Source organism: Desmodus rotundus, chromosome 1 (genome assembly GCF_022682495.2).
Source record: "Desmodus rotundus isolate HL8 chromosome 1, HLdesRot8A.1, whole genome shotgun sequence".
NCBI classification, from domain to species: Eukaryota; Metazoa; Chordata; class Mammalia; order Chiroptera; family Phyllostomidae; genus Desmodus; species Desmodus rotundus.
In genome coordinates, this window is record NC_071387.1 from 4,661,316 (window position 1) to 4,683,923 (window position 22,608).

The 22,608-nt window shown below is 54.1% G+C and overlaps 1 protein-coding gene across 1 annotated transcript in view; it reads right to left on the reverse strand.

Annotated features, from left to right (window-relative positions):
• The window catches only part of HMCN2 (hemicentin 2), a 134,817-nt gene that overhangs the window by 108,470 nt on the left and 3,739 nt on the right, over window positions 1-22,608 (reverse strand). Inside the window, exons 2-7 of the mRNA XM_053919687.1 lie at window positions 12,704-12,774; window positions 11,379-11,537; window positions 10,436-10,558; window positions 1,900-2,071; window positions 1,148-1,254; window positions 171-291 (exon numbers count right to left, since the gene is read on the reverse strand). Of these exons, the coding sequence (XP_053775662.1) occupies window positions 171-291; window positions 1,148-1,254; window positions 1,900-2,071; window positions 10,436-10,558; window positions 11,379-11,537; window positions 12,704-12,774 (753 nt within the window). The remainder of the gene's footprint in view (window positions 1-170; window positions 292-1,147; window positions 1,255-1,899; window positions 2,072-10,435; window positions 10,559-11,378; window positions 11,538-12,703; window positions 12,775-22,608) is intronic.

A 22,608-nucleotide genomic window follows, 5' to 3' on the forward strand; every position in this document is an offset into this window, starting at 1 on the left:
CCTGTGTCCCCTGGGCCGGGGCGTGGCCTGGGGCTCAGTTCCCTGTGATGTGGGGACCCAGCCTGGGCCAGGCCCAACATACAGGTGCACACTCGTAGACGCCCCCAGAGCGCCCCCCATCTCCCACAGTCAGGCCCACGTCTTCGGGAGGCAGCCCTGGCAGCAGGTACCTTGCAGGGGCCACTCGATGGTGCGGTTGAGGTCCAGAGAGGGCTGCGTGGAGAAGCCAGCTTGGAAGTTGATGTTGCTGATGCCCGTGACCCTCACCGAATGGCGGCCGCTGCTGTAGACCTAGCACAAGCCCAGGCCCACGTCACCGAGGCTCTTGACACCAGCACCCAGCTCCAGAGTGCAGGTGCCAGCCCGGCCCGGCCCGGGGTCAGCACCTGGAATTCTCCCGCCTTGGCAGACCTGTGGGTAACCTACCTGCTCCCTGCGGACCCAGCACGACGCTCCCCAAACAAAGTGGAAGAGCCCCAGCTACACTGCTTTCCCAAGTGGGCTCCACCCCCAATTCCCACAACCTGTCTGTCTGCCTGCACCCCTAACCCCAGCCTTGACTTCCCCATAGGCATTAGAGATCTTGGCTCGAACATGCTCAGAGTCTGAAGGACAGGGGCCGAGGCAGCACCTAGCCCAGAGCCTGGGACCCAGCAGGCACTCCACAAATCTGTGCCCATCAGCAGGAGCTCATGTGCCTCAAGGCAGCAGCTAGCCCCACCCCAGAGTACTCCATCGGGGCTCCAGCCTGCCCCGGCTCCGGGCTCCCAGCACCTAGCAGACCAGAGCAGGCCCCACTCCCTCTGCCAGACCTGTTCCTGGAAGCCATCCCCGAGGTTGCCCTTGCTTCTTGTGTGCCTTCTTCACTGGACAGGGCTCTGAACAACCAGCTGGCTCTGTCACCCACTTCAGGACACTCAAGTCATCCCTCCAAGTGCTTCTCAAATGTTCCCTAACTAACCCGGACCACTGCAGTTCCTCTTACGGCTACAAAACAGAATACTCCTTCTCTGTTCTTGACCCTTTCCTGCTATTGCTATGCCCACACCACCACCCGCGCTCCAGCCCTCGGCTTGCCAGGACCCCAGACGGTGTCTCAGCTCTGTGCAGCAGGGCTCCCCACAGCCGGGGACCCACTGCCCCCTACCTTGATGGACCACAGCCCAGGATGCTCAGGCTTAAAGGCCACAACCTTGGCTGAGTCAGGGATGTTGAGAAGCACGTTGAGTCCCTCGTCCTTCTGCAGAATCCTCCCTGTGGAATCCCCAATGACTGCTCAGTCCCCAGCACTTTCCTTGGGGGTGACAGAGGTCCTACCCTGTCCCCAGGAACCATGGCTCTCCCCACACACCAGCCTCAGGTTTCCTAGAGAAACTGAAAAGAGGCCTTAGGTGGTGCTTGGGCCCCCACTTCCCTCTGCCCTCCACCCTCCTCGCACCCTGGGGGCGGGTGAGCACCTGGCCTCCGGACCAGGGTGCCCACGATGTCTCGGAGCGCCATGGAGCCAGGTGGCCAGGCCCAAACCACACCGAGCCTGGGTGGTCCCCACAAGTCACCCCACCTTCCGGGACCCCAGCTCCCCTTCTGTACGACGGGCCACCAATGCTTGCCCTGACTGCCAGGCCAGGCCACCGTAGGGACCACTGAGAGAGCGTCAGGGAAGACCCCGAGGGAGCTTCCTGTCCCAGGAGTGTCCTGATCTCAATCCCCTCACTTGGCTTCTACCAGCCTCCCGGCTTCCTCACCCACCAAGGGGACCCTCTCTGCCCTCCACCTGGCATCCCCCTTCCAGAGCTGTGTGTCCAAACCCCCTGCTACCCCAGCCTCTCTCTTTGTCCCATTCCCCCTCCCAGGTCACTCTTGGGGCCAAGGAGGAGACCAGCCCTGGGGTGCACATACCCAGGGGGTCTCGGACTTCGATCTCAGGTCCCGGGCCGCTCAGGGAGATGGTGACCTCCTTTAGGCTGGGGTCGAAGGGGATCTTCCATGTATGCTCACCCTCCTCCTCGTGGTCCGTGGACAGCAAGTGCACCTTAGAGGCCTGGATCGCTGACTCCACCCACTTCAGCACCTGGGAGGCAGGTGTGAGAAGCTGATGCCAGCATCTGACCTTGACTTCTTGCTTGTGTCTGGCCCAACCACGACAGGTCCCTAACAGGCCGCCACCTATGTGCAGAATCTGGTTCCATGCCCCCCCCCCACCCCACATGGGTTTCAGGCCATGTGCAGGCTTCCTAGGTTACCTGAAAGTGACCCCATGCTCCCTGAGCCCCACCAGGCCCAATCCACATGGCATTATCCTCCCAGCCTGTGGGCTCAGAGCTGTGACACCTCAATCAAGGCATCCAGAGGACTCAGCTCGGAGGGAAGGAGCAAGAAGTGCCCTTCTACTGGGAAGACTCTTCCCTTCTTCTTCACCTGGCCAACTTCTACAGTACCCATCACTTCCTCCAGAAAGCCCTCCTGATGCCTCCCACACCCGGATGAACCCTGGACATCTGGAATCTTGCCCCAGACCAATGTAGTTCACCATCACCACCAAGGGGCCTCGGACTGCCCCCTACCAGGGAGCCATGCTCTCTCTAAGCAGGACCAAGACAACCTGCTGTAAAAAGACCTCTTGGTCCTTTACCCTGTTGAGAAATCATAAGTCCTTGGTTTCTGTGATTGCCTATTCATTCTAAAATCTTACATGGTTCGGCCCTGGCTGGTGTGGCTCGGTGGGCTGAGTGCTGGCCTGCAGACTGAGAATTTGCTGGTTCAATTCCTGGTCAGAAACGTGCCTGAGCTGAGGGCCAGGTCCCCAGTTGGGGGCGTGTGAGAGGCAGCCCGTCTGTGTTTCTCTCCCTCTCTTTCTCCCTCCTTTCCCCCCTCTAAAATAAATAAATAAATAAACAAATAAAATATTTTAAAAGAAGAGTGTTGTTATAAAAAATAAAAATAAAATAAAATCTTACATGGTTTGGACAGGTCCTACTGAAAACCGGGTAACAGGCAAGGCCTCTCTCTCCAGAACCCCACACCACTTGACACACATTTAGATAATGATTTGGGGGGTTCTTCACCTCCCTCCAAGGCTGCTCCCTGAGCGCACGGACCCCCTGTTAACACCCCGGACCCCATCTAAGATGGCATCTCACGGAGCACAGAATTATTTTGTCCCTCCAAATCCTTGCCTCGGCCTCCATGACCCTATGTTCTGCGGTTCGCCTGTCCAACCTGACCCAAGGTCACTGTGCCCCTGAATCCCGCCCCATGCTCACTGGGCTGGACCCCCACGGCTCCCTAGGCAGCCCCCACCACACCTGTGTTCACTTTGCAGAAAGGCCCCTGCCCCTCTTCAGTAATCAACTCCTGGTCATTCACGCCTCTCCGCCTGCAGCGGTTTCTCCAATCCCAAATAGGTCAGGTTCCCTAGTACACACTCCGTGGCAGCAGTCTGCACCCCCGTTATTCACGTGATGAGATTCAGGCCTGTCTCCCCTATTAGGCAGGGAGCCCCCTGAAGGCACAGACCCTCTGCGGCGCCCCTGCCTTTCCAACAGCCATGCTAGGTTCCAACAGCAGCAACAAAAAACCCAGCCCTGAGCATTATGGCTCAGTGGGTTGGGTGTCATCCCGCAAAGTAAAAGGTCACCCGTTCGTGTCCCCATTGGGGCACGTGCCTGGGTTCAGTCCCAGCCTGGGTGCATATGAAAAGCAACTGATTGATGTTTCTCTCTTGTATCGATGTTTCTCTCCCTCTCTTTCTCCCTCCCTTCCCCTCCCTCTAAAAATAAATAAATAAAATATTTTTAAAAAGAGAGAGGGAGAACCAGGAAAGAAGGAGAGGAGGGGCCCCTGCAGTCAGACTCTGCCTTTCTCAGCCAAGTTACTTCAAGAAGCATCCTGTGCAAACCCCGAAACTGGAACGCAACGAACCAGGAACCGACTGAATGACAAATGGGCCCCACACCCACCGAGAGAACAAAAGCACGTCAAGTAAATGGAAACCCAGGGATGTGACTACACTTTCTCAGCGGGAGGCACACTGAGGACCAAGAACAGCAGAGACACCTGCATGTAGTCCTTTTAAGTGGACAGAACTATCAGTATCGTGGCTGCGAAACTGTTTTATGTATCTTGTAGGACAAAGCACAGAAGTAAGAATGTTAGTGTTTTCTGAAACAAGATTTTCTCTTATGGCTAAGTGTGAACGAGAACTACAGGTATTTCATTTCCATATAAGTTCGCTCCAAGTGCTTTTATCTTTTTAATATTTTATATATTTATTTTTAGAGAGAGGGAAAGGGAAAGATAAGGAGAGAAATATCAATGTGTGGTTGCCTTTCATGCACCCCCTACTGAGGACCTGGCCTGCAACCCAGGCCTGTGCCCTGACTGGGAGTCTAACCAGAGACCCTTTGGTTCACAGGCCTGCACTCAATCCACTGAGCCACACCAGCCAGGGCACTCCACGTGCATTTAGAACCCAGTGGCTTCTGAGTACCATTCCCCACTAGGGTTCCTCAGAGAAGTGGCTGATTCCAAGTCCAGGGCAGGCAAATTACAAGTAAGCCTGGGACAGCTGGTCATTCCACCAAGCGAGGACATTCTCAAAGGCTGACGGGGACACGTCCAAAGAGCACAACAACCAGCTTGCGGGAGCTACCACTGGCTAAATTTGGAGCAACTGGAGCCCCAAATAGAATAGCTGTGATTGATCGAAGCTCATTGAGTTATGTCATTCATGTGCCCATAGTAATACTCCAAAAAGAAAGGCAAAATTCAAACCAACACAGCCTCGCTTGTCACCAATGCAGGCGACTTCTTCGTTAAACAGAAAGGACTAAGTGCGAACCCTGACCTTCTGAAGGGATGGTACGCAGAGAACCTCAGTCGCGCCTCTTGCTGAGCAAAAGCTCTTCTTCGTGGAAGGGCGCCCACTAAGAAATGTGGAGGGGGTGATGCAATTAGCAAATCAGCGTTTTGCAGCCCTTAATGAAGGAAGCATTTCAGGCAAGCATCCTCCGTGGATGCTAAAGCCGTCAGATGGAAGTTGACGGGGGACTGGATGTCCACACGGAGACCCCCTCCTTTTCCCCACGGACCACCGAGTCATGGAGGGGAAACACGGCCATGCCATGCGGAGAGCGGGCTGTCATCGCTCTCACCCACCAATCAAACTTATCATCAGTCACAGCGGGACAACCAGGCATCGTTTGCCTCCTGGTGTGATGTGAGAGAAAATACACGCACCACCAACTATGAAGTACTCCTGCCAAAAACGATGGCCTCCAGCTAATCAGTCATTTAGAGCTAAGTCCCCATTTAGGGGACAAAACAGGAGACAAAGGAACGAGTTAGCACCGTAAGGAAACAATCAGATAAATCCAGAACACGAGACATCGTAAAATCAGTGCCTCTGCAACCAGTTAGGGGCATACGGAAAAGGGAGGCGGCTGCAGATGCGAGTGGCTCAGCAGACAAAACCGCCATGGGAGATGCGCCACCCTTGATTCAATCCCCTGGGACGAAACGGTCAGAGAAGGCCTTCCGCGGAAAACTGGAACGTGCGCTCAACATCAGAGGGCACTAGCCAAGCGCTCTTAATTAGACGGTATTGTGGGTTATACTGCAGACTATTTTTCTTAAATGCACGCTGAATTGTTTATGGATAAGGTGTCACGATTCAGCAAAAAGTATAGAGAGAGATGAAGCAGGTGGAGCAAAAATGTTAATGGCTGAATCTAGCTGGTACATATATATATTTTTTACTCTTCTGTATCTTTGACATTTTTCATAGGGATTTTTTAAAGTAAAAGTCACTTGAAAAGAACACGCACTGTTTTATTTTCCATATGAACAACTGTAAACCTACTTTTGTCCCGCCCTGTGTATACCTGAGCAACCTTAGAGGTATCCTCTTGCTTGGCAACTCTTATCAACAGGAAGTGGCTTCCTGGAATACTGCTTGAAGAGGAAATGAGGAGCCACATTCTGTCTCAATTTTTTAAAGTTCTGTGATTGATTAGCTATGTCTGCCATGGGTATGGCATTAGAAAGTGGTGTCTTGCATGCTATATGTTGACCATCCTTGCTCTATATCATTATCCTTTAGTTCTGCCTACCATGCAATCTCCCACGGGAAGGAAAGGAACTGGAAGAACTACCCCAGATTTAGAAAATCTGTATGTTTTGTTCAGACTGAGCTAGAACACATGTGCCTAGGTTTTATAGCTAGATGTAAGTCATCACAGGATAAGAATCCCATCTTCTGAAAAATGCATCTGTTTTTATGCTTGGAACGACTTTGTTCTTCTGGTTTGCCTAGCTTTCTAAGTGATGTTTCTCTTGAAAAGGTCCCACCTGTCTTCACCAAGGAATGGGAGCAAGATTCTTCATCCATGACAGGGAGGCCTGGAAGGCAGCCGCAGCCAAGGCTCCCAGCTGGACAGAAGCTGGCGAACGGAGTGAGGTAACTCCTCCCACTCAAAGCAACAGCTCCGTGACCACTGTCCCCCCCGGGCCGGGCCTTGTCAGGGGTCAGGAGGAAACCACAACTGAGCAAAGCTGCCAGGAGGGGGTGGCAGTACCAGCTGACGATTACCCAGATAAGTCACACCGCTACTGTGTTGCAACAGTCATTGTAAGCTCATTGTAGAATGTTCTGAGGGAGGGTAGAGGCCCAGGAGTTTAGGCTACTGAACCATGGGGACGGCTGAGATGGGCCAGAATGCCAGTGACCCCACCAGGAGGCGGCCTGCCCACGGGGCCTGGCCTGTAAGCACAGCCCCGCACAGGAGCTGGGGGCTAGGGAGGGCTGACCCTCTTGCCCACAGCAAGGCCAGACCCCTGTTGGCCCAGGCCTGGGGACAAGGCCTCCTGGCCCCTGTGATGCCCCCAGGGCTCCTAGTGGAATCCAGGGAGCCTTCCGAGAAGAGAGCCTTCAGCAAGCAAGCGTAGTGTTTATTTGGTGAAAGCGATGGCTTCCAGATGTTAGCGAAACTGGGTGTGTGGGGGGGTGGTGCCTGGGAGCCAGCGATGCACTGGGGCTCATCTCTCTGTCACTGATGGGGGAGAAATGAAAGAATCTGGGAATGCTGCCCCGGCCAGCTGGCCGCTGCTCCGCCTCACAAGGCAGATAAATCATCCCCCCAAGGCTCCTCCGACACTTGCCCGCCAAGACGGCTGAGGAAGTAGAGACTGGGAGCCAGGGCCCGAATGGGCCTCAGGGCTGCAGATCTGAAAACTGAGGGCCCCAGCCCGGGCCTGGTAGCACCAGGAAGCTTGTGGACATTGGCGGAGAGAGAGCTCCAACCCCTGCCAACAGGGCACCCCAGGCACCTGTCCCAGGCTCTACCTGCCTGAGAACCTTGTCCAGAGAGAGCGCACACCCTCAGGGGCTTCTTTGGCGCCTGGGGGTAGATTCTGGGCTCCATACCAGATTGCAGGGGCTGGAGTCCCAGCCATCACCCACCCTCCCCCAGGGCTTCCCACACAAGGATTCCTTGTACCCTCACCACCGGCTCACTAGGTGGGTGTTCTCCTAACCCAAGTGGGCACACGGGAAAACAGAGGCCCAGAGACGTTAACACGGTGCCCCAAGTCACACTGCAGGCAGGTGGCAGGGCAGGGGTCTGAAGCCAGTGTGTGGCCCTAACCTCTCAACGTCCCCTTGACTCTGGGAAGGGTCCAGGATGAAGTCATCTCCGGGGCCTGTGCCTCCTGGGCTGTTAATCAGAACCACCTGGCCAGACCTCCCTCCGCCCCTCACTGTCTCCGCAGGCCATTCACCTTTCCCCTAGTCGATGCACAGTTTCTGGGCAATTGACCACATTCGTACCCAAGGGCGCTAGACAAGGGAAGGGTCTGAGCCCCTGGAACAGGACTTCGCAAGACCCAGGAAGGCTGCAGGCTGATGGGGTTTGCTGAGAAACTGGCTGATGGGGTACAGTGTGCATGCTGAATGGGAAGGAAGCCTGGGGGACAGCTGTGCTGGGGCAGGTGGCTTCTTGGACTGAGCTAAGTCTCCATCAAAACTGTGCACCTCAGGGATGGGCCCCAGGGGCATGTGGCCGGCCCACCCTGTGGGGCAAAGCCTCCAAACAACCCCTGCCAGGGGCAGAGTCTTCACCTCCCTTTAGTTACCCCCAAGCCCCAAAGAGGACCCCTGGTACCAGTGAGGCCAAGCCCACAACTGGAAAAGCACAGTGCTCACAGCACCGGGACCCAAGCTTGATGGGGGCCCTCCGTGCCTAGCTCCTGAAGCAGCCCTGGCATGTGGCAGATAAACTCGGGACGGCCAGAGTGGGGAATGTGTCGCTCCCACCACACTGGAGCTACTGTGGAAGGTAAAAGGACTAACCGTACACACGTGGCTTGGAGGTTCTGCAGCTTCTGAGAATGCCCTCTCCTACCCAGGTACCCCTGGCTGGGGGGAAGGCACCATCCCTTCTCCTGAAGGGTGACCACAGCCCCGACTGCCCCGGCTGCTTTCCCAGGCTTGTCGAATGTCTGGGAGCATCTGGAAGGGACCAGGTCCAAGGCATTAAGTTAACAAACGACAGAGCTGTGTGTCCAGGAAGGAGAGGGATCCAGGCCCCTACCCGGAGACAGTTTGTCCTGACCATTGAAGGTCCCTCTGAGCGCCGCCCAGCCAGGGCAGAAACCTGGCACCGTGGCCAAGAGCGGGCGGACTGGCCCCGTTTCCCTGCCTCGAGGGAGAGAACAGGGCATCCCGGCCTCCGCATCTGGGCAAGCCGTCCTCCGCCTGCCCACCAGTGGCCCTGCTGTCTGATTTGCCCATGGCAGGAACTCAGTTCCCATGCAATTGCCCAAACAGGTCTCCCCCAAAACGAGGACCGGGCTGAGCCATCCCTGCACTGTGAAATGCCTTCCACCCATCCTCGGCCGGCTCCGTGCCAGAACAGACAGACATGCCAAGAAGTAAAGCCTACCATGTCGCAGAGAGCCATAAACGCCATCTGTCAATGAGGAGTTAAGGCTCGCTAATCTAAACATAGCCTGGACGGCTCTCTTCAGTCCATAAATATATAACACACGAAACCCTCTCCAGGAGGAGACCGAGGGGCTGCCTCCGAGCTGGACCCTCCCTCGCCTTCTTCCTCCCAGGCCTCAGGCACAAGGGACCCTTCCCCTGTCCACCCACCAGCTACTTACCAAGCACCTGCTATGTGCTGGAGGCTGCTCAGGACCTGCTGATACAGTAGCAAACTGAGACCCATAATGCCTCAGCCCTCAGGGAATTCACAGCCGTAAAATTACAATTATGTAAAGCATCAGGGGGTGCGGCTCGAGAGGGTATGAAAGGAGACTTCATCTTGATCGAAAATCAAGGAAGGTCTCCCAGAGGAGGTGTACTTATTTCACCTAACACTGGGGAGATGAGAGGGAGCCAGGGAGGCAGAGTGAAGACAGTGGAGAGAGCAGGCTGCATGAGCAAAGGCCCTGGGGTAGGAAAGGCACGGGCCACTGAAGAAATAGCAGAGAGGCCAGCAGGGCAGGAGCAGTGGGCAAGGGGGAGGGCACAGGCTGCCGGATTAGAGGCAGAGGTCAGAGAAAGGTCTGGACCTTCCCAGGAGACAGCAGGAGGGACCTGCGGGTCAGACTTATTTTTAGAAGAACCCAGCGGGATGCTGGCGCCAGCTCACACGGGCCGAGAAGTCGGCTCGGAGCATCACTTTCCAACTCCACTCAGTGGGCGCAGGACGGCAGCTTGAAGTTATCCAGGACAGGAGTATTTACACTACAGAAATGAGTGCTCTTGCTCTTTCCAGGGAGGTAGCTGTGAAACATCGACCAGCACGCCCCTGGAAGGATCGCTCTGGCTCCGGGGAAGGAATGGACGTGTGGGGCAGAGGGATAGCGGGGAGAGCCCTGCGTGGCCGCTGGAGCCTGGAGGACAGGAAGGGCAGGCACCCAGTCTGAGAGAAGGACGCCAACACTGGGTCAGTGCTGGCCTGAGTGAACCCAGCCCTGCCCCGCCCCTTGAGTCAGGCCACAGGGACCAGCAAGCCCCTCCTGGCCAAGTACTCCAGCAGGATTTCCTGTCCCAGAAACACGGCCTGAGTCTGACAGCCACCTGCAACCCTCCAGCGTCCCCAGTCTCCAGGGAGAAGCTCGCTGCAAACCCTAGTTCCGCCAAACTCTGCAAGCCTGACCTGCCCGCACGGACCAGCTGCGGCACCCAGGCTGAAGCGAGGGGTGCTTCTTCAAGCCCCAGTCTCTTCCCTGCAAAATCGGGAAACCTGTGGTACCACCTTCGGGGTGGGTAGGAGGGTAGGAGGGGTCGGCGAGATAGCCCCATAAAGCCCTAATCACAACACTTCCTAAGCTCCTGGCACAGGTGATCGCTCAGCACACTGCTCACCTGGGATGGCAATGCAACCACCAGCAGAGCTGCCCAGAGATGGGATGGTTGGGGAAGGCTCACCTCAGTCACCTGCTGCTTGTCCAGGTGGAACACCTGCCCAGAGCTGGTGGCAGCGATCTCCTCATAGGCCAAGTAGCCAGGATGCGTGCGGTCACCACAGTCCCCCGTCAGCACAAAGACCACCTGGGGGAGGGACATGCAGCCTGGCTCATGGCTTCCCCAGCCACCTGCGTCAGGTGTGAGTGGCAGGGACAGAACCAGGGAGGAGGGAGCGGGACCAGCCCTTTCCTCTCTAGGCTCAGGTGACGCATCTGTAAAATGGGAATGATAAGTATACCCACCCCGATGCAGGTCAAGGACGCAGCATGAGGCCGGGAATACAGGAGATGCTCAGGAAATGGGGCTGTTATTAAAGGCACAAGGAGGGGAGTGGAAATCGGCTGGGCTCCAAGCGACCCCTGGAGACTGCAGAGCTAGAAGAACCGAGCTTGTTCTAGACGGGTGACAGAGCAGCCATCCCAGCCCAGGGATGTCAACGGGCTGGCCCTCCTGCATTCCCCACTCACGCCCCTTCCCCCACTACCCTCAGGAAAGCAAAAACCCCAGCACGACTTCCAGGTCCTGAGACAACGGAAAAAGGGTGACATGTGTCTGTGGCAGAGACGGGGAGCAGAGGCGACGCCAGGAAGAAGATGGATTGCGCAGCAGACGCTGACAGGGTGTGAACGGCAAGGGTGGTGTGGTCTTTATCAAGAGCAGGCCTCACCAGGGAGGCATGAGCCCTGGTGGGCGGGGACCCTGGGGCATGAGAACACACTTGGAATTCACCAGGCCAGCCCGGGGGCGGGCGGCTGGCCAGTGTGGTTGGCGGAGGCTAGACCCCAGGTGGCGGATGAGAAGCACACCGACTCTGCTTTCTGTGGGGCTCAGGGCTGCCCATGCCGAGACCCCAGCTTCTTCGGGACCCTCCCACACTCCAGCCCCCCAAGGCTGGTTCGCTCACCTGCGACTGTTTGAGCTGCAGGAGCCGCAGCACCTCGTCCTTCTTGTAGTAGTCCTTGGCCCGGGCGTCCGAGAAGACGTAGATGAAGGAGCCGGGGTGGGAGACCTCCACCGCAGCCTTGATGGCCCCCACACTCATCTCGGGGCAGTCGCCGCCGCCCTGGAGGACAGGGCCATGTTAGCGGCTGCTGCCCACCTCCCCTAGGTGGGGCCCACCAGGGACACCTCCGAAACCAACAGGAAGAACGGGCGGAATCCCTGGAGCTGCCTCTGTCTTGCCCGTCCAGGGGTCAGGCCAGGTCCCCTGTCCCTCCCCTTCCTGAGACGCACTCAGCAGCCAGCCTGCTTTAAGTTTAGACATGGGCCATCCTTCATTCGCTTACCCATGCGAGAGTGGCACGCCCCTCCCACGGGCTCTGGTGTGGGAGGCAGGCGCTACATTAATAAGTACAACACGATGATTTAATTACCATTGCGATGAGTGTTACAAGCTGGGGAAGAGGGATGGGAGCCACGGGGACATCTAACAGATGCCCCAAAGAGGCCACGTGTCAGCCAAGGCTTGGAGGACTGAGGGGTAGAGGGGCGCTGGAAAAGCACTCCAAGCCGCTGCCCCAAAGCCGCTGTGCAGCCCGCCCTGGAACGGATCCCAAACACACACCCGTGCCTCCGCTCCCTGCCCCCGGATGGGCACTCTCTGGAGAAGGGAGCCACCGGTGTCACCCGGGCTCGCGCGCCCAGCACCAGCAACAGGTCTGCTCGTGGTTCCTTTGTAGTAAACGCCTCTTTCCCTGGTTCAGTCACTCACCGCACACACACCCTCTCTGTCTGGGCCCTGCGCTGGGCCCGGGACTGCAGTGAGCTGGGCTGGTAGGTGGGGTCCCTGCCCTCGGGAAGCTGCCAGTCTCAGGGGCGGGGCACGGACAGATGCTGAACCAGTGTTGCAAAGAAGCCCAGGCAGCCATGGGGGGTCTGACCCAGTCTCAGGCCTGGGTTTGGGCTGGACCCTCCGGGATCCTCCCAGCTACCACACCCTCCTCCCACCCTTTTGTCCATTTGCTAAATCATAAGCACCTACTATGTGCCAGGCACAGGGCCTCCTGAAGGTCCCTTTTTGCTTGTTTCACTGAATAAAGGAAAGAAGTCCGAGATATAGAATCTCCAGGACCCCCAAGACACATGCTGCCGGCCACGGACAGAGCTGGGAGCCGGTATCCGCAGTTGCCAGCAGCTGCCACCGTGGCCCCGGGGTGGTACGAGGACCTTGGCCTCTGGCACGGACTTGGAAGGCCCAGGGAGCCAGCAGCCAGGGGCGGGACAGCCCACCTGCACGTAGAGTTCTCTCAGCTCCCTCTGAAACAGCTCTGGGTCCGCTGTGAGGGTCACGGGGCCAACATCTGCAGGAGAGAGAGAGGAGCCCAGGTGGGTGTGGACCCCAGGTGCGTGGCGGTTATACAATGTGCCACCAGAGGTGAGTAGAGTAGGGGTCCGTGTCTCAGAGACCCCCACAAAATGGGCAGTGCTAAGGAGGCAGCTCCCAGGCCTGCCAGTGCCCACTCTGCAAGGGAGGTCAGGCCCCTCCGTCACTTCCTCCAAACAGGCCCAGAGCTCGGTGGGCAGGTGGGCACGTGGGGGGGGGGCAGTGCAGAGATGAGACAGAGGGCTGCTTCTCCCTCAGAACCACAGTTCCCAACCTTCTGTGACCCCGACTCCCCTCTCCCAGCCCAGCGCCCCCACTGGCAGTGGGAAAGGGACTCCAGGACAAAGAAACAGAGAAGGGAGCAAATGCTGTTCTGGACTTCACAGTGACCGTGGGACACCAGGCGGGTCGACCAGAGAGCGATCTTCCAGAAACCCCACCCACGTATTAGCTCACTTAAAAAGCACAGAATTAAATGACAGGGGGTGACTACGCCAAAAGTTGAGGAGGGCACAGAGCAACTGGAACCTTCGTCCACTGCCGGTGACAGGGCAAAACAGTTCAGCCACTTTGGAAGATAGATGGAAACTTCCAGAAAGTTGAAGATGCACGTGCCAGGCACGATCCAGCCCTTCCCATGAGAAATGAAAACACGCGTCCATACAGTAAGACCTGTGCTCGGATGCTCGTCACAGCTGCACTCACAGGAGCCCAGACCGGAAAGAAGCCAACTGTCCATCACTGGTGAATGAATAAACAGATTCCAGTGTGTTCACATAATCAAATACTACTCCCAAGGAACACCAACCCCGCTACCAGCCCAGGCAACGGCATGGATGCCTCCACGGATGCCACGATGCAAGAGAGGAGCCAGACCCGGGCACGCATGCTATGCAGTTCCATTTACGGAAAGTTCTGGAACAGGCAGAATTCACCTAAGGTGGAACAAATCGAGCAGAGGTCGTCTGGGGGACAGGAAGATGTGGAGGAACTGTCTGAGCCGGGAGAGACTTCTATATTGTGATAGGAGTGTGGGTTCCCCACGATGTATCCCTTTGTGAGACTGTGAAGGGAAGATCTGTGCATTTCAATGTATGTAAATTTCAGCTCCTGAGAAAAGAGCTACAAAGTGATCCTGTGTTCCGTGGGGGGCGGCGGGTGGGAGGAGATATAGACGGGATGGCAGCATTTTTCTGATATTCAGTGAGGCTGGGCCATGGGCATGTGGGAATTCATTCCACTCTTCTGCTTACTTTGTGTATATATGCGAAATGTCTCCTAGTAAAAGTGTTTTGTTTATTTTTTTTTTAATGACAGTCATGGAAAGCCACAGCTAACATAAGACGGAAATGGAACTAGAATTTCAGCTCACCGTGCTGAATAATTATGTGAGTAACGGCGGTTTGCGAGTTTGTGTGGACACCCAGTTTCTTCGGAAAATTGTTCCTTCGAGTTCCCGGTGAACTCCAGTAAGGGACTATTTTTAGTTCAAGAATTCTAAATTCCAGTCACCCTCAAAAAATTCCCATCCTCGGCAACTAGGCAGCAGGCCTCGATCTTTCTTAGAAAGGCAGCCTGCGGAGTGACCCAGCATCCATCCACAGTCATCAGGGAAGAGTCTAGACACCGGCTTTCCTGCCACGCACTTGAAGAGTCACCCCCGGGAGGCCCCATCTGTACTCACTCATCGAGTCCAGCACCCCCTCCTCGCCCGCTCTGTGTTCACGGAGCCTTCCGCACCGCCCCCGTCTCTCGGAACTCTGCAGCAATGCATGCCGCCAAGCTCTCAGCCTTTGACCTCGCACAGATCTGTTTGGAATCCTGGCTCTGTCCCACACCAGCCATGGGGCCTCCCAGAGCTGACTTCACTGTCCCGGGCTTCAAAATCCCCATCTGTAATGTGGGGTGTATAACAGCTTCTCCCTGCGCTGAGACCTGGCCCTGAGAATTCAGTGAAGCCTGGCAGGGAAGCACCTGGCAGGGAGCGGGGCACAGGGCGAAGGCTCAGCGAACGGGAGCCCTGCTCATGGGAACGTGGTATTGTCTGTGCTCCAGCCTCTCATGAGGCAGCGAGGTCCTCAAATTCTGCTTTGACTGAGAAGAGCAATCAATTTACTCAACTTTGGTTCTTTCTTGATTACATAATAATACATATTCATTGTAAATATCTGACACGGGTGATACATTTACTAAGCACTTACTGAGTCCTGGGCCATGTGCTGAGATGCTTCCTGAGTATTAGCTAACTGAATCCTCCCGGCACATTTTACAGAGGAGAAAATGGAAGCCCAGAGAGGTTAAGTCACTTGCTTGAAGTCACACAGCCCGTAAGCTGCAGAGCCAGGATAGGCATCTAGGTCTGTGCAACTCCCGAATCTCAGCTCTGACAACTGCTCCCTGGGGACTGCACACAGGCATCCCTGACAGGCAGAAACGGAAGGGAGTTCCACCAGCCAGAAATCGCCAACTTCATGTTCACATATAACCTTCAAAACTCTGACGCATATTTGTAGGCGTGTCTCTCACATAAATGCAGACCATCATAAGCAGGACTTCTATTTAAGTATAAATAACATACTCTGTTTAACTTGATTCTTTTCACTGAACAACATGTTGGGAGCATCTTTCCAGAAGGCCGAACACTTGGTTCAAAGTCATTTTTAATGGGTGCGAAGGATTTCCTTTGTATCAACCTGTAACAGTGGACTTGCCCGATCCCATCTTGCTTTGATTGCAATATTTAGCATGAACAATGTTACTAAGAACGTCTACGTACATCTCATGGCACCGGTTCGTCTCCTTGGACACATTCCATAAGCAGAACAGCAGGGTCCGTGACAAGGCCATTTGTAAAGACTTTGGACGCAAATTCAGTAACCTCGTAACTGCCTTCCTGCCCCAGATGTTCCCGCCTCTGGTCCGTCCACCTGCCAAGGCAGAGCCACCACCCTGGTGCCCAATTTTGCTCACACAGCCCTGCTCGAGCGGCTGCTTGTGGCCTGCAAACAAGGGCCCAGTTGTCCCTGTGGTCGGCCCTGTCCCCCTCATCACAATCTGTCATCAGTGGCAGCCGTCCCTGACGGCTCCCATGCTGGGCCTGTGCGAGGCGGACCACGCTCTCCCCCGTTTGCAGTGGTGTGAGGAGTGAAGGTGGGAGTGTGGGTTATCATAAATGAAACACGCGCAATCGGAAGGGCCCCCCTTTTCCTATGGTCCATGTACTTTCAACTTGGGGGGCTGAGGGCTGAGGGTGGCCCTTTCTTTCGTGGAAGGTCACAAAGTGTTGAAGGGAACTGATTCTGGTCAAGGCTGTACTTGGTAAGATCGACCGCTCCAGCGTGTGGACGCATCCCCACCCCAGGCCTGCCAGCCGTCACAGCGCCTTCTCCCTGTGTCTGCCGCTGTCACTCCTCTTCTTACCAGGACGCCAGTCCCATTGGCCTACTCTCCTCCCGCATGACCCCCTTTTAATTAATTACTTCTTCCATGGCCCTATTTCCAAACAAGGCCACACTGTGAGGTGACAGGAAGGACATGAATTTTGTGAAGACACCATTGAACTCAGAGCAACGTCCAAACCCACACGTCTGGCTCCACAGCCCGCGCCCTCTGCCACAAGCTGCACTGCCTCCCAACGCCACGGCGGTGACGATGATGACGACGACAACGACGTTGTTTTCATAGTTACTCAGCACCAGGTTCTCTTCCATGCATTTGGCACACGTTCACCCAGAAAAAGCTGACAGCCCCCTGTGAAGCCTTCTATGCATTATCCCCATTTCACAGATGCGAATCTGCGGCCCAGGGAGGGAAACGGCCTGCCCAGGGTCCTGCCACAAGGAAGCAGCAGTGGTGGGATTCAAACCTGGGTCCGTCTGACCCAGACCCAAGCTCTTCAACCGCCCATGAAGCCGCAGATGCTCGGAACCTGCCCCCCAGTCCCTCGTTCCTGATCCTGCAGCCGGGCGGGGGCGGTTCGTGACTGAAGGTAGGCACGTGCCAAACAGCTGGGCAGACGTGGCGTGCGTCCCTCAGAGCACGGCCCGCCGACCACAGGGATGATTACGCCCACAACCTGATTGATTCCCCCTGCACTGAGCCTCGCGCATCTGAGCCCCAGAAGCCTGGCCTGGAATCGTCTCTTCACAGGCAGATTCTTTCCACCCGACACAAGGAGGGTGTGGAGCCTCTGGGACCCGTGAGGAGCACATGTGAGCGGAAGGACCCAACCCTTCACCCGGGGGGTGCTCCAGCCCCTCGCCCAGCCTCGTGGGTCCCAGTGGAGTGGGTCAAGCCCCAGCCAGGCACTCAGGGTCCAGTCCAGAAAGACCTCACCTCAAAGACTTTCCCTGGGGCCTACCCTTCTCCTCTCCTTCTCAAAAGTGGGGCCTGAGCCCTGGCTGATGCTGCTCCGTGAATTGAGCACCAGCCTATGAACCAAAGGGTCGCTGGTTCGATTCCCAGTCAGGGCACATGCCTGGCTTGTGGGCCAGGTACCCAGCCGGGAGCGTGTGAGAGCCAACCACACATTGATGTTTCTCTCCTTCTCTTTCTCCCTCCCTTCCCCTCTCTCTAAAAACAAATAAATGAGTGGGGCTTGAGTCTAGGGCTGACCCTGGAGGCAGCATCCCCCTCTCCCAGCTGCAGGGTCCCACAATCTACCACTATTGTGGGCAAACTGCATCCCCTCTCTGGGACTCCGTTGCCCCATTTCTAAGACAGGGGCTGGAGAAAATGAAGTCCAACCTTCTAGAATTCCAACAGTTCCTGAGCACAGGTCTGGGTGAGTCACTTGAAGACACCTCCAAGGACAGCCATGGCAGGCAACAGACGTGGCAGGGCAGGAGCTAACACACCCAGCCCACGCCAGCCCCTCCGGGCAGCCTCCACCCTCAGACCCAGTGCGCCCTTACTTCTGTACCCTTCTCAAAGGCACCCTGGCCAGCCTGTCTCTCCTCATCCCCCTGCCCTGCAGAGAGCCATGCCTGGAAAGCCCAGGCAGGAGTGCCCCCTTTGATGAGCTGTGATCAATGGCTGGGACGTGGCTAATCCAGTTCACAGCTCAGACCTCCGAGCCCCCCAGGAGAGAAGCCCTGGGGGCCAGGCCAGGGGGCTGGGTTTTCCCCCTCAGAGCAAGGCGGATCGCGTCTATTCCACGAGGAGAGGCTGGTTGATGGCAATGTCACAGAACTCACTGGAACTCACCGGCACATAGCAGAGCAGAGTGGGCAGCCCAAGCCGAGTGCCCTGCTCCCAGGCAATTCTGTAAACGGAACGCGTCCGCTCTGCCTGCTTGCATCCGTGCCCCTGAGTACACCCCTGAGGAAGGCTGGCAGCGGAACTGGGGACCCAGAGAAGGTGCTCCAACTCACCTACAATCAAGCGTGTGCAAATAGAAATGGGTCACTGTTCCTCACCTACCAAATTAGCCAGAAAGGGGGCAGTGATGTCCCCAGACTCTCACGCTCTTGTTGGCAGGAGGCTAAGATTGCACAGCATGCCTGAAGGACAGTTTGGTGCCATCTATCCAAACTGGAAATGACCGGATACTTCGATAAGGCCACTGCATTTCTGGGGCCCTACCCGATAGCTCTGTTTGCAAATGTGTGTGTGTTCATTATAAATGCCCTGGAAGCAACCCATTTGCCGCAATATGGGAGTGGCTGAGTAAATCAAGAGAAGGTTAAGATAGCCCTGGCTATCAGTGGACTGAGCACCAGCCTGTGCACCAAAGGGTCACGGGTTCGATTCCCAGTCAGGGCACATGCCTGGGTTGTGGGCCAGGTCCCCAGATGGGGGCCACATGAGAGGCAACCACACGTTGATGTTTCTCTCCCTCTCTTTCTCCCTCCCTTCCTCTAGAAATAAACAAAATATTTTTTTTTAAAAAAGAAAAGAAAAAGATAAGGTTAAGATAAATTGAGGTCCCTTCTACAGCATCTTCTGTAGTCATTAAAAACCGTGAGGTAGGCCTCTGTTTCCCAACAGGGAAAGAGCTCTGTGACACGCTGTGGGGGAAAAGCAAGCTGCAAAGAGTGTGTGTAGCACAGTCCACGTTCTATACACTAAAAAGTAAGTGTGCATATACCCGTGTAGGAGTGAATTACACACACGGTCTGGAAGGCTACAAAATTATTAAAAGTGTTTGCATCTCTTGAGAATAGAATTATCAGAATTTTTTACAAGCACGTAATAGTTTTGCAAGTTCGGGGGGAAACGTACTAATTTATTAACTGAAAGAACTAAACACCGTGATACTCACTCAACAAAGAACACAAAGAGAGAACGTCACCTACTGATCACACACACTGCAATAAAATGTAAAACTCCTAAACAAAACACTGGCAAATAGAAGCCAGCTGTATCTTAAAGAAGCAGCCCTGACCAGTGTGGCTCAGCGGGTTGGGCATTGTCCCGCCAAGTTCAACTCCCGGTCAGGGCACATGCCTGGAGTGCAGGTTTGGTCCCCAGACGCTCTGGGGTGCTTTGGTTTTGTTTTACCTTAAGTAAATTAGGAACAAAAGCATCTCCTTCACCTGAAGGACCCCCACGAGCACCAGCCAACACCCCAGGACAGCCTGTGACCAGAGGCAGGACGAGAGTGGCCGCAGCCAGCATGTCACCGTCAGTGCCGGGAGTCCGGCTCACGAACGCCGTGACACATTTCAAACCAGTGAAGTCTTTGGGAAAGAGGAGACAGCATTGTAATTCAGACAGGCTGTGCGTGTCAACCTGGAAAACTCACGACATTACACCCCCAAAAATGGAAGAGTTAAAAAAAAACACTTCAGTAAGAAAAAGTTGGAAGCAAAATAAATATATGAGAATGAATTGCTTTCCAACAGACTAGCAATACTCATTTGCAAAAAATGTAAGGGAAAAGAAATTACTGGTCAAACAGTAACAAGAACCAAAATATTTGGAAATGATTTTAAAAAGAAATGGATGGAGAGGGAAAAAAACCCTGTAAATCTTTACTAAAGGAAGCATATCTGTGGACAAAGAGGCATGTGTCCTAGAAGGAAGCAACTGGAATTTTTAAAAAATGATAATGCTTCCCCTAATCAAGATTGAACACAATTCCAAGCAAAATCACAGTTAAGAATTTTTTTGGAAGTTGACCGAGTTTTCCCATTTTTCCCTGGAAGGAAGAAATGTCCGAGAATATTTTGGAAATGAAAAAGGTGACTAAAAAGAATATAAATAAGGGCCTGGCCTCAGTAACTCTGACATGGGGAGTCTTAAGACCAAAGGCAAAAGACCTGCACCCCGTTTAGCTGAGTTGTTTCCAGCGGGCTGTTCACTAACGGGGCTAAAACCACTACAGGTGGCCGCTGGAAGGGAATAATAAGTGAACGGGTGGCAAATGGGCGGTGAATGGGGGCCCAGTTTGTCACTGCTGGCATGGAAGGTTATAGGGCCAGCTAGGGTAGGAGGTTAGAATGGTCCACACGGTAATGAATTAGAGGTGGAGACATTGGGATGAACTCACGTTCAGCTTAACCTGGATACAGATGGTTACGTATAGAAATATTTATAGAGAGGGGTACAGACACGGTTGGATATGCAACATATACCTCCTTGCTCTGTCAGCCGAGGTTCTAGAAGCAGTGACAGCCTAGCAGCAACGAGCATCCTAGTTTCTAATACCATTTTTCCCTCCAAGGAACCAGGGCGCCTTAGAGAGATAGCTAATCTGGGACAGGGCAGGAAAGTGATGGGTCTGGAACAACTCGTAGCACCGGCCAGTAGGAAAGCATTTAAAATGTATTCACAACAAGGTGAGCGTGTGAAAGCCACACTGGAGCCCCTGAACGAGCTCCCAGTGACCTCCGCTGGAAATTTTTGAGCAGCCAAATAAACAAAGTAGGAGTAGATTGTAGTCCAAAGTACCACATTTTGCTGTGTACAATGCGCACTTTTTGCCCACATGTTTGAGGTGCACACCGTGCACGGGCAGTACAGCCGAGGAGTTCTTGGCCTTCTATGATGCATAAATATCGTCAACTTGTTACCGGTACGTAAAATTTCCAGTACCTTGTATCTGTTCTTGTGTTTTGTAATTATTTGTTACATAAAATTTCTTGTACCATTACATGTTCAAAAATAAATGCTTACATTCCATTATAATACAAAAAAAACATGTATCTAAATATAAATAAATAATTAATTGGATTAAACATTAAAATGAAAGACTTTTGTCCTGAAAGTCTGGGCCAAAAGTGTGGGTGCACATTCTATAAGGCAAAACACAGTATAAATTAAATATCCATGATCGATGCTTATAGAAGGCTCTCCTGGGGAAAGGTTCCAAATGGTTTATGCACATACTCCACCCTCGAGAAACGGAGCCCATCTCCCTGCTTACACGGGGGCTGCCCACGGTGACTTTCTTCCAAAGAGCACAGGATGGAAAGGGGGAGGGAGACAAGCGACTTCACAGGAGACACACCTGACGACCTCGGCCAGGTGATCAAGGTCAACAGCACCAGGGATGAGTCATGTTGATGGCACGTGCCCTTGATAGGACCAGATGAGAACGGCCTTGTTCCTCTCTGGCCTCCCTCCCGCTACCCAGTCCAACTGGAGGAAAACATCAGACAAATCACAAGTGAGGGACCAGATACGGGAGTAAGACTGCTCAAGGCTGCCCAGGTCATCAAATACGAAGTCTGAGAAACTGGCCCAACCAAGAGGAGCCTACGGGGACCCGACTACATGCAGTGTGGGACCCTGGATGGGACCCAGAAAAGTGACGTGAAGAAAAAACTGAAGGAATACGAATAAAGAATGGGCTTTAGTTAATAAAAAGAAAACCTAATTGGTCCTTTAATTGTGATAAATGTCCCATAGTAACGAAAGATGTTAACAATAGGGAAAACTATTGTTGGGTATGTGGGGACTTTCTCTGCTATCTCTGCAACAATTCTATAAATCTAAAGCTGTTCCAAAATTTAAAATTTATTAAATTTTTAAAACTATCAACTGATGTGTGGATAAAGCTGAAAGAAAGAAGGAAATCCCGCTGTTTGCGACAACATGGAGGGCACTGTGCTGAGTGAAATAAATAGAGAGAGAAAATACTGAGCGACCTCACTCACACGTGGAGTCCAGAACAACTGAACTCACAGAAAGAGCACAGGTGTCTACCAGGCGTCTGCCAGGGGCTGGGGGACTGGGAGCAAGGGGGAGATGTCGGTCGAGGGCGCAAACTTCGAATCAAAAGACGAAAAAGTTCTGGGGCTCCAAGGTACAGCATGGTGACTATAGTTAGCAGTCCTGCATCCTGGGCTTGAACGCTGCCGGGAGTAGATCTGAAAGGTTCTCACCCCAAAACGGAACAGCCTATGGGATGGGAGGGAGGAGTCAACTAACGCGTGGTGGTCTCTGCACTTTAAAGGTCTATCGGGTCAACGCTTGGACACCTTGAACAAGCCCGCTAGTATGCGTCAGTTACCTCTCAATAAACCTGGGGAAACTGCAAGAAAAAACAATACAAGGAAGGTTTTGCCCCGTCACTAGATTTTGTAAAGCCCAACGTCGACTATAATGTGCTCCTGGTGGCAGACCTGCCGTGTGGTGGGACACAGTGGAGAGCCCAGATCATTCCTAATAGATGGAGCAATCCGGACAAAGGCAGGCTCCTGAGGAATGAGAAAGAAAGGGTGATCCAGGAAAAGGTACCTGACCCACTAAGTATCCCATTCTAAAAGAATTACGTTTGATGATTTTTTTACGCCACGCACTGATTCTTTTTCATTCCAGGTTAAAGAATTAAAATATAACAAGAAAAAGAGAAAACAAATAAAAA